The 12716-nt window shown below is 44.1% G+C and overlaps 1 protein-coding gene across 1 annotated transcript in view; it reads right to left on the bottom strand.

Moving 5' to 3' along the window:
• Positions 1–4484: 4484 nt before the first annotated feature.
• LOC142931325 (uncharacterized) overlaps positions 4485–12716 on the bottom strand; it is a 39994-nt gene continuing 31762 nt past the window's right edge. The window contains exon 9 of the mRNA XM_076075214.1: positions 4485–5244. Within this exon, the coding sequence (XP_075931329.1) occupies positions 5234–5244 (11 nt within the window). The 3' untranslated portion in view covers positions 4485–5233. The remainder of the gene's footprint in view (positions 5245–12716) is intronic.

The raw sequence follows: 12716 nt of genomic DNA, 5'->3' as shown, positions 1-12716 counted from the left end.
AGGTTAGGAGGTGCCCTTCTGTTGCAGCGTAACAATACGAGTAGGTTGATCGGCAAGACGAAGATTTTTTTCTGCGTGGGGAATTAAAGCTGTGGAGCGTCGTTGAACCAAATGCATTGCATTTCCGTGATCTGGTTCCGTCTGTAAAAGATATGATTCCGGACATACAATACCCTGGTGTCTACAAACTAAGTTGCCTCTGTGGTCGTAGTTACATTGGAGAAACCAAACGCCATGTCTCGGACCGCATTCGTGAACACAAAGCAGACCTTAAACACGGTAGGACCAACACCTCGGCCGTGGCAGATCATTGTTATAATTCAGTAGGCTCACATGACATTGACTTTTCCAAGACAGAGGTTCTTTGTAAGCCATCTGGCTACCATGAGAGATTCGTTCATGAGGCTATCCACATATACAAGCACAGAGACAATTTCAACCGAGAAGATGGATTCTATCTTAGCAATCATTGGAAAGATTTGATAAACCATTTCAGGTCTTAATTGATTGTTCACGCTTACAGTGGCTTTCAGACAGCATACATTAAAAAAAACAAATTTCGTCTCCCCCCTCTTTTCAGAATATAGATGGACTAGTCCTAAATAAACTGCCAAATCGCTGCGCGTGGCGCTAACGTTTTTTTATAAATAAATAAATACACCGTTTAAAAATAAATAAATTTATGCAAACCAACAGACCTGAAGACGACCGTTTGTGTTATGGTCGAAACGTCGTGAGAATTTTTATTGTTTTATATATATTTTATTATTTTGTTGTTTCCCTTCAACGTGACTTTACCAAAAGAACTAAGAATATGAATATAAAGAAAACCCGTTTCATGAAGGCAATTTCGATCGATTTTTAAGTCAGATTTCAGACTCGTCTGCCACATGGTTTAGAATTCAAGAAGATCTTTGTCTTTTACGTGTGCCAATGGAAGTACAGTGGTGGTGCGGTTGAGTGCACTATGCCCCGAACCCGGCGACTTGAGTTCGACCAATAACAGTCGCTCATATCTAATCTTTTCCTGTGCCTCCCCTAGGTTGTCTCAGCCTAAAATAGTCACCTGGTGCTGTGTGTAAATATCCACATTTGAGGAAACAAGGGCAGCCAAGCATTGTGCTGGCCAACCATCTCCATCGCGTGCCGTGCCGGCATTAATAGATGCTCTCAAACAGCATTTGCCCCAACAGTCTGTTAAAGGCTATGCGGGGAATCTCTGTCATTGTGGAAGTACATGCTGTGCCAACAATGCAGTGCATCGTTTCAAGGCCCATATGTAATGTTATGTAAATACAGATATTACCTCTTTAGAACGAACCACTAGCGAACCTGGAATGAAACTTAAACTGGACCATGAGGAAACATGTGACAGCGTCAATGTGTCGCTGTGTATATCTAATGGTTTATTTGAACAGGCATCCTAAACAAATGCTAAATTAAAACATGACGCACAGGCAGGTATATGTGTACATTATTCATAGAATACAAAAGAAAAACCCATCAATGATTGGATGTTTGGCAGCGAGCACGATCGTTATATATGTAGGGTGGCTAAGCTAACCCGGACGCTGTGTGGAAGTATGCGAATCGACACGAGAATTAACGCCACTGCAGCTATGCTCGTAATAAACGGGCTGTCGTTATGAGCATGGTCCGTTATACGAGGTCAAGCCGTAGTCATTTAAGGAATGCAGAATCGCGCGAAAGCGTCTCTCCGATGTGCGTTCCCGTGTGTGCGCCGATGCCGCAGGACAGTGCCCCCTCCGCTGACGACTACGAGATGCCAGGCAGACCCAAGGGTGGGCACGGAGCACGGAAGAAGGGTCACAAGCAGAAGCAGAGCGTCCCACCGTGGGCCTACCCGTCGCCACCCTTGTCCCATCCTCCCCCCTTCCCTGGCTTTCCACCTTACGTTAGCACATTCACCTGGTGGGACACTTGAGCGTTGCCGTGTGTGTCATACGAATGAGCGAGTGTTGTTAGGCGAGGAATTAAAAGCGATTGTTACATGCCGACTAGAGCGGTTAATCGATCGGCAGGTCGCACATCGTGGGGGAAAGCGTGTGAAAGAGTAGGCCAAATACCCCCTAAAGCGGCTCTCAGTGTTACCACGTGATACATTACTCACAATACCCCCACAGTGTTACCACGTGATACATTACTCACAATACCACCACAGTGTTACCACGTGACTAGACTCAAGGTAACGAAAACAAATCGGATTAATTTATTTTCACGTAACTTTATTTTGAGTTGTATTCCCCATACAGTATTTTTTTACAGTGTTACAGGCAAATGTACAATTATTGTTATTTTTATGCCTAACAATGCTTCCCTTTTTTGTTTAACCATAACACATTTTATAACACTTACAGGTATGTGCATTTAAATACAGTAAATTATCGCGTCCCGACTTACGAACCATTCGACTTATGAAGGGTCTTCAGGAACAGAACCCATTAGTAAGTCAGGCACTTGCGTGTGTGTGTGTCCATGTGTGTGTCCATGTGTGTGTGAGCGGTAGTGTAGCTGTTAGCGCGCTTCGCTATGAACCTGGCGACCCGGGTTCAATTCCCTCTCACGGCCAACAATGATGATTATCTGAACCGGTCCCGGGCCTCCCCTAGGTCGACTCAGCCTCAAATGAGTACCTGGTGCGGTGTAAACATCACCACTGGGGAGACAAAGGCAGTCGGGCGTGGTGCTGGCCACCCACCCACTCGTGTACCATTTCGGCCTTCATAGGTGCTTGCTAACAGCACCTGCCCCTACAGTCTGTTTAGGCAAAACGGGGGATCTTTGTCTTTGTGAGGAGCGGTCGTGTAGGTCATACGTCCTTGCTAAAAGCCCTTGTCCAAACAGTCTGTGAAGGCTATGCGGGGGTTCTTTGTCTTTTGCCTTTGTGTGTGATGTTTTAATTCGGGCTTTTTAACTTTTAAAATGAAATAGTTGATTGAAAGAGGTTTCTGAGCCATAAAAATGAAAGTTTATTCGTCTTGGCAATGGCATTAGTGGCGGCGGTGTTGGCGTCGTGGTGATGGCGTTGTTGGTGTTGGCGTTCGGTGCGTTGGGAGTGTCCGTGACATTGGTGGAGGTGCTGACGTTGACGGCTGCGGCACGAATCAGCTTCTCGTTCTCGTGACGCAGCCGTTGATTCTCCTTCTCTACGAGCCGGCTCTCATGCAGCATCTGTGGATGCAGCACCATCGCCCTCTCACGTGTATTTATCCTGTGACGAATGTGACGTCATCGGCGGATGTGACGCGGTTAGAATCCGACACCGGCCGGGCAGGTCAGCTGACCCCCCCTCCAAAATATGGGGTCTGTGACGTCACAGACCGAGGTGCGCCCTATTTATTTATTTTGACTCGCGCGGTTTTTTGTGCAGCGCCCCTAGCGGTAGCGGGGAGGATAACGGTGGGGTTTGGGGGGACGGTAGGGGGGGTCGGGACCGCTACCGCGGTGTACGCGTTGCTGTCGGCCATCTTACACAGGGAAAAGTTTCTCGCTTTTGCCAATCTCTGTGTCCCCTCACGGCGTGGGGGGGACGGAGAGGTGAGGGGGGGGGCGCGCGTGTTGATAACGTCATCGCCGGCTATCCCGTTCACAACAACGGGCGACGCTTCCCTCACGTAAGATGGCCGCTGGTGACAATCGTTTGCGAGTTTGAAGTTGCAGGGCAGTTTTTTTTCTCGTCGTATTCCAGCGCCTTTCTCTTCTCTCTGAGGCAGCAAGACACGCGGCCTTCCACTGCCAATAGCCACCAGTGACAACCAACTCACGTGTCTCCTTGTTGTTGTTGCAGTATTAATTACCTAAGGGACCGGCAGCCTTGGCTTCTTTACCACCATCAACCGAGAGTGGTCTCTGGGAGTCGAGCTTCTTCTGGTAGAGGGCACAGCTCCAGATTAATTCGAGTGTAAAGTAAAAGTTGCCTACAACGAGCTGGCTAAGTGCGTGAGGGAGGATGCACGACTGGAGAAAACAACTGGGAATATGCACAACTTGTGCGGGTTTCACGACGCATTGATATTTACGCGACCCAAAACAAAACCTTTATTTTTATTTAAAGCTTTCGTGACTGCAGTGATTCGTATTCTTGGTTCTTTCGGTAAAGTCACGTTGAAGGGAAACAAAATATATATAAAACAATAAAAATTCTCACGACGTTTCGACCATAACAGAAACGGTCATCATCAGGTGTGAAAATGTTCTTGCCGTTGGTTTTCACAGCTGATGATGACTGCTTGTGTTGCAGTCGAAACGTGAGAATTTTTATTATTATATATATTTTATTATTTTATTGTTTCCCATCAACGTGACTTTACCGACAGAGCTAAGAATATGAATTACTGCAGTCACCAAAGCTTTAAATAAAAATTCTATTAATTAATTTCTCCTACACAACCAAGCCAGCATCAGGACTCAAGGTAACGAAAACAAAACGAATTTCTTTTTATGTTACTTTATTTTAAGTTGTATTTACCATACAGTACATTTTTTAGAGTGTTACATGCAAATATACAATAATTCTTATTTATAAGCTTAACAGTGCTTCCCTTTTTTTGTTTAACCATAACACATTTTATGACACCGACGGACATGTGCATTTAAATACAGTACATTATTGCTTCCTGACTGACAAACCATTCAACTTACGAAGGGTCCTCAGGAACAGAACCCATTAGTAAGTCAGGCACGTGCGTGTGTGTCCATGTGTGTGTGAGGAGTGGTCGTGTACGTCATACGTCCTTGCTAACAGCCATTATCCAAACAGTCTGTTAAGGCTATACGGGGGTCCTTTGTCTTTTGCCTTTATGTGGGTGATGTTTTTATTCGGGCTCTTAAACGTGTCAAATTGAAGCGTTTACGAAATAAGTTTCCGAGACATCGAAATTTAAGCTTCTTGGTCTTGTTGGTGATGTTGGCGGTGGGGGTGTCAGTGGCGGCGATGGAGGCGGTAGCGTCATCAGCGTCGGCGTTCGAGGCGGTGGGAGCGTCTGCGGCATTGGTGGACGATGTGGTGTTGACTGTGGCAACAAAAGAGGTCTCCTCGTTAGTCGTGATAGCGGCGGTGGTGGCGTCATCGGTGTCGGCGTTCGCGGCGGTGGGAGCGTCGGCAGCATTGGCGGAGACGTTGGCCGTGGCGGCGTGGGCGGCTGCGGCACGAATCAGCTTCTCGTTCTCGTGACGCAGCCATTGATTCTCCTTCTTTACGAGCCAGTTCTGTTCACACAGCATCTGTTGATTCAGCACCATTGCGTTATCCCGAAGCAGTATCTCTAGACGCAACGCCTCATTGTCTTTACGCGTCTCCGCCTCCCTGAACCTAAGGAATGCGTTGTCGTCTTCCACCGTGCGTCTTCTTTGACGCAGCTTCACGTTTTCCTCGCACAGCATGGTGCTGTAACGCTGGGTGTTGGATAGGTTACAGCTCCAACGTCGCCACAGGAATATCTGGATCACAGCCATCATCACTATCGCAACGGCCATGAGCTGCTGTGACACAACGCATGGAAAGGGGTCTATATTGGGCTTTGTGACCAATGGAGTCGGGTAGTTGACACTGCCTCCTCCTTTGTAGTCAACCAATCTGGAAAAGTGAATCAAGAGCAACGCGACAAACGGTATGACTACATGCAGGAGCAGCATCTTGCCACGACGTTACCAACGCGAAGCCAGGTCAGGTGTGAGACTCGCGTGTGAGCGTCACGTGTGTATTAAGCCTGTGACGATAGCGACGTCATCGCCGGATGTGACGTGCTGACCCCGCCCCCCAAATTGGATCAATGACGCCTCAGGCCGAGCCGCGAACTTATTTATTTATTTAGCCTCGCGCGGCATCTCGCGCAGCGCCCCTAGCGGTAGCGGGGAGGATAACGGTGGGGGGGGGGCAAACGGGGGGAGGTGGAGGGGCGTGTTGAAGACGTCATCGCCGGATTTCCCGTTCACAAGGGGCGACGCTTCCCTCACGTAAGATGGCCGCTGGTGACAATCGTTTGCGAGTTTGAAGTTGCAGGGCAGTTTTTTTCTCGTCGCATTCCAGCGCCTTTCTCTTCTCTCTGAGGCAGCAAGACACGCGGCCTTCCACTGCCAATAACCACCAATGACAACCATCTCACGTGTCTCCTTGTTGTTGCAGTATTAATTACGTAAGGGATCGACAGCCTTGGCTTCTTCACCACCATCAACCGAGAGTGGTCTCTGGGAGTCGAGTTTCTTCTGGTAGCGGGCACAGCTCCAGATTAATTCGAGTGTAAAATAAAAGTTGCCTACAACGAGCTGGCTAAGTGCGTGAGGGAGGATGCACGACTGGAGAAAACAACTGGGAATATGCACAACTTGTGCGGGTTTCACGACGCATTGATATTTACGCGACCCAAAACAAAACCTTTATTATGGATAATATGGGTCGCGAAAGCCTACGTGTTAAACTCATTGAACATAGTTTATTGAATAAAAGTGACCATTGAAACGAGATTTAGAAAGCTCGTTCATCCATTAAATCGCTGCGTCTCCACGTTTGTGTGTCTGTGTTCGTGCCCCATGGCCTCAAGGTGCACATGACCTGGCACAAGCGTCGTGTTGACGTCACCGCCACTTAGTGGCGAATGGCGGTTGTTGTTGTTCTTGTGTTTGTGCACCTGCTAGAGGCGGCTCGTGACATGTCCACGAGGTGGGGCTGTCGTGACGCCTGTAACGGTGGCGTTCTCACGAAGAAAACCTCGTCATGTTATCGGCACGCCCGTTGAAAGTACTTCTTGAACTGTCCTATCTCGCAACGGTGGGCATTTATAAACAATACGACACAAAATAACAAAACACTCAAATGCTGTCCCCATTACCCTCTCAAGTCCACACTACAACAACAACCCTTTGACACTGCCAAAAACCGTGACCTGCTGCTCTATTAAATATTTTCGCAGTGCCACCGAGCGCTGTGACATCGTCTCACTGCAGCCACGTGCGTCTTATGCACCGCCCTGAATGGGTGTCAAACGCAGTGGCTGAAATCAGAAGCGAATGGCAACGACTGAAGTGGAAAACCTCTCACTCAGACGCCTTCACAGCCGCCCCGAGACCTCCCCGAGGCACAAATCACACTGGCTATGCAGCGGTTTCAAATGCGAATTTAAAATGTTACCTTCATTAAGCAATTCACGTTGAAACAATCATATTTTTAAACACAAGACAATTTATATTCTTAGCTCTTTCGGTAAAGTCATGTTGAAGGGAAACAATCAAATATATAAAACAATATTTATTTTATTGTTTCCCTTCAACGTTACTTTACCGAAAGAGCTAAGAATATGAATTACTGCAGTCACGAAAGCTTTAAATCAAAATAAATAGACTCATATAAAAGTATTTTTTTTTATTTGAGAAATTATTTCATCTTCTCCAGCTAGTTGGGGCAGCGCCCCAACGCGCCTAGGGAGGACGAACCGCGCCTGGCAGCTCCGTGTCCGTGTCTGTGTGTCTCTGTCGATATGTCTCACTTCGTGTATCTGTACCTCCTGACCAAAGCAAGTGCACGGGTGGCTGAACCTACAGGGTTGCCACGAAGAGTTGTGGCATTGCCATCACTCTGCCCACCAAAAGAAAGCACCTGCCTGGCTAATTTATAGTGGCTGCTGTTGTATGCGGGCAGTCCCCTCATTCCAGGGCCTTGGAATGAGGTGCAGCAGACAAACATGAATGGTGTTTGGAAAAAGCTTTGCTCTCAATATGTGAATTATTTCAGGGGGGTTGAGGAAACAATGTCCACAGTCATTGACAAAAATCGTTGGATTGGGAAAGCAAATTGAGCAGGAGATTGAGGCCGATAAAGTTCATTCACAAGATAGGACCAATGAGGATCTCATGTAACTGGAGGCAGAAGAGTTTACAGATTAAGCTGACGTCACTGAGAAAAAGATTTCCGGTATTTTGAAGCTGGCTTGACTATTTTTGAGGTTCAAAATCCTAACTCATGTAGATTCTACATTTTATCTACATAATGACACCTTTCCGATATTAACTATGTTAACCTATTTGTATTTTTTATTTTTGAATTATATCTTAAAGCTATTTTATATTCGATATTTATTCAATTTTATATACTTCAGCCCCTTGGTGTTAGTTAAACTTTTAACCCTTATTATTACAGTTAGACTTGTTTAAAACTTATTTAAGATTTTAGATTCCTATATGTTGAATGTATGCACCATCCTGCCAAAGTAAATTCCGTGTCGGTGTGAACTTTCATGGCGAATAAAACCCTTTCTGATTCTGATTCATATTCTTAGCTCTTTCGGTAAAGTCACGTTGAAGGGAAACAATAAAACAATAAAAAATATATAAAACAATAAAAATTCTCACGACGTTTCGACCATAACGCAAACGGTCATCATCAGGTGTGAAAACCAACGGCAAGAAACATTTGAAAGAAGTGGCGGTTTGCATTTATTTATTTTCAAACGGTGTTTGTATTTATTTAAAAAAACGTTAGCGCCACGGATAGCGATTTGACAGTTTGTTTAAAAGGACGAGTCCATCTATGTTCTGAAAAGAGGAGGGGGGAGACGAAAAATTAATGCATGCTGTCTGAAAGCCACCGTAAGCGTGAACTATTGATTAAATAAATGAATAAATGCACCGTTTAAAAATAAATAAATGCAACACGCCAAATGTTTCTTGCCGTTGGTTTTTCACACCTGATGATGACCGTTTGCGTTATGGTCGAAACGTCGTGAGAATTTTTATTGTTTTATATATATTTTATTGTTTTCCTTCAACGTGACTTTACCGAAAGAGCTAATAATATGAATTACTGCAGTCACGAAAGCTTTAACTTATATAGATTCACCAATGTCTCTAGAGTTGGCAGTGATGGGTTGAGTTTCCACTGTATTTAAAGATATATGAACAAAATAATATGGCCTCTGTCCAAGTTTCCCTTGATAGGTTTTTCATGAATGTTGAAAGAGAGCCAGAGCCAACCCGACCAATCTCTCCAGAAAGATTTCAAGAAAAGTTTCCTGAAAGGTGCCCTTCACCACACTCGCTTGCGTCACTATCTTTTAATTAACCATTAAATTCGCCTACACAACCAAGCCAGCATCAGGACTCAAGGTAACGAAAACAAAACGGATTTATTTCTTTATATGTTACTTTATTTTAAGTTGCATTTACTATGCAGGAATTATTTTTAGAGTGTTACATGCAAATGTACAATAATTATTTAGAAGCTTAACAATTCGTCCCTTTTTCAACGGTTTTAATTAAATTTTGATTTAAAGCTTTCGTGACTGCAGTAATTCATATTCTTAGTTTTTTCGGTAAAGTCACGTTGAAGAGAAACAACAAAAATAACAAAATATATATAAAACAATAAAAAATTCTCACGACGTTTCGACCATAACTCAAACGGTCATCATCAGGTGTGTCGGTTTGCATAAATTTATTTTGAAAACGGCATATTTATTTATATATATATAAAAAATAACGTTTGCGTCATGCGCAACGATTGGCAGTTTGCCCAGGACTAGTCCATCTATTTTTTGAAAAGAGGAGGGGGGAGACGAAACACATAAGCAGTGAACTCAAGCACGTACACCAAGCTCTTAGGGCTAATGGTTACTCCGACTATACAATCCGCAAAGCTATCACTCAAACCATGAAGAAGAACCCTCTTGAGGAGCCTTTCAAAACCATCACTTTACCCTACATTGCTGGGATCACAAAAAAGATCTCCAAAATCTTGAATAAACACAAGATCCAGGTCCGTTTCAACACATTACATAAAATCCGTGATCTGGTTCCGTCTGTAAAAGATGTGATTCCGGACATACAATACCCTGGTGTCTACAAACTAAGTTGCCTCTGTGGTAGTAGTTACATTGGAGAAACCAAACGCCATATCTCGGACCGCATTCGTGAACATAAAGCAGACCTTAAACACGGTAGGACCAACACCTCGGCCGTAGCAGATCATTGTTCTAATTCAGTAGGCTCACATGCCATTGACTTTTCCAAGACGGAGGTTCTTTGTAAGCCATCTGGCTTCCATGAGAGATTCGTTCATGAGGCTATCCACATATACAAGCACAGAGACAATTTCAACCGAGAAGATGGATTCTATCTTAGCAATCATTGGAAAGATTTGATAAATCATTTCAGTTCTTGATTGATTGTTCACGCTTACAGTGGCTTTCAGACAGCATACATAAAAACAAATTTCGTCTCCCCCCTCCTCTTTTCAAAAAATAGATGGACTAGTCCTGGGCAAACTGCCAATCGTTGCGCGTGACGCAAACGTTTTTTTTATATATATATAAATAAATATGCCGTTTTCAAAATACATTTATGCAAACCGACACACCTGATGATGACCGTTTGAGTTATGGTCGAAACGTCGTGAGAATTTTTTATTGTTTTATATATATTTTGTTATTTTGTTGTTTCTCTTCAACGTGACTTTACCGAAAAAACTAAGAATATGAATTACTGCAGTCACGAAAGCTTTAAATCAAAATTTAATCGCCTCTACGGGGAGGGTTTTCACATAACTTTAAGATCCTTCAACAAACTCCGGGATAAGAAAGCTGAGCTGATCGAGTCTCTCACCTTCCTGAAGAGATGCCGCGACTCTGGGGTAATACCAATCGCATTTACACTCACCTCTGCTACTGTAACTTCTTCTAATGCGAAACGAATTCTTTTCAAAACTAGCTTAGCTCTTATCTCAGAAAAAATCAGACTTATACGCACAGAACTAGATCAGTTAGACAAGACACTCTACAAATCACACTTATCATTGACGGCAATAATGTCCACATCGGATTGGGAACATGTAGACAATATGACTGCCTCTTCAGCTGCTACTATGTCGACCAAATGTAAGGAAAACCTGATTTCCAAATTTAACCTCCTCTTCAACAAAAGACCGGACCCACACACCAAAAAGTTAGACGTTAATAAAGTCGTAATTAATCGCAGTAACAGTTCTATTTCCGATGGTCTGAAATCCGTTTTAGCTAAAGGTCTAAACTTTGCAGTCACACCTAAACACATACCAGTTAATGATATAATTGCCCAAGTAGACGTTGCTCTCAGGGGCCTGGGTCACATCGCTGCAGACGTAGCAAGATCTGAAATCGCTGCAACCCTCAAAAACGCTAAGATGCCAGCTAGCAACCTCAGCAAAGATGAGCGTTTTGAATTATATAAATTAAAAAAGAGGAATGATATTGTAGTTCTCTCAGCTGACAAAGGCAATGCTACTGTCATCATGGATAAAATAGAATACAACAACAAAATTAAAGAATTACTCGACGATGGTAGTTATACAAAAATAAAAAGAGATCCCACCAACAGCCTCGTCACACAAACCAACAAAATAATTTCTGATTCAACCGCATTAATTGATCAATCTAAACAGTTTTCGTTGAAACCTTCTGCTGCCAGGCCACCAAGATTATACGGCTTACCAAAAATACATAAAGTTGATACACCTCTTCGTCCCATAGTCTCTACTATTAGCTCCCCCACCTACAAACTAGCTCGTTTTTTGTCTGAAATCCTGCGTCCTTTCACTGGAAAGACCACCTCTGCGGTACAAAATTCTACTCACCTGGTATCAACAATCAAGGGTATTTCCCTGTCCCCAGACGACCTGCTTGTCAGTTTTGATGTAGTTTCCTTATTCACCAAGGTTCCTGTACCTGACACCATTGCAATCATTGAAGACTTGGTTCATCAAGGACTAAACACTGAGGTACCCCCCCTGGTGAGACACTGTTTAACCAATACATACTTCACTTGGAATGGAACTTTCTACAAACAAACTGAGGGCACCCCAATGGGCTCCCCCCTTTCTCCAGTTATAGCTAACATTTTCATGGAGAAATTTGAGACTGACGCCATCCAGACTGCCACTCTGCGCCCAACCTTATGGAAGAGGTACGTGGATGACACTTTTGTCATCTGGCCACATGGCCGGCCTGCTCTAGACCAATTCTTCGACCACATCAATTCCATACACCCAGCCATCAGATTTACCATGGAAGTCGAAATAGATGGCAAGATACCTTTTTTGGATGTCCTAATTAAAAAGAGACCTGATGGTTCAATGAGCCACTCTGTCTACAGGAAAGCTACCCATACGGATGCTTATCTGAAACCGGATTCCCACCACCATCCATCACAGAAGAATTCTCTCATCAAGACTCTGTATCATAGAGCTCAATGCATATCCGACCAGGAACACATAAGCAGTGAACTCAAGCACGTACACCAAGCTATTAGGGCTAATGGTTACTCCGACTATACAATCCGCAAAGCTATCACTCAAACCATGAAGAAGAACCCTCTTGAGGAGCCTTTCAAAACCATCACTTTACCCTACATTGCTGGGATCACAAAAAAAGATCTCCAAAATCTTGAATAAACACAAGATCCAGGTCCGTTTCAACACATTACATAAAATCCGTGATCTGGTTCCGTCTGTAAAAGATGTGATTCCGGACATACAATACCCTGGTGTCTACAAACTAAGTTGCCTCTGTGGTAGTAGTTACATTGGAGAAACCAAACGCCATATCTCGGACCGCATTCGTGAACATAAAGCAGACCTTAAACACGGTAGGACCAACACCTCGGCCGTAGCAGATCATTGTTCTAATTCAGTAGGCTCACATGCCATTGACTTTTCCAAGACGGAGGTTCTTTGT

This window comes from Petromyzon marinus, chromosome 52 (assembly GCF_048934315.1).
Source record: "Petromyzon marinus isolate PM22_M1 ecotype Great Lakes invasive population chromosome 52, UKy_Petmar_22M1.pri1.0, whole genome shotgun sequence".
NCBI classification, from domain to species: domain Eukaryota; kingdom Metazoa; phylum Chordata; class Hyperoartia; order Petromyzontiformes; family Petromyzontidae; genus Petromyzon; species Petromyzon marinus.
The sequence above is the reverse complement of the archived record's forward strand: the minus strand, read 5'-3'. Positions and strand labels throughout refer to the sequence as shown.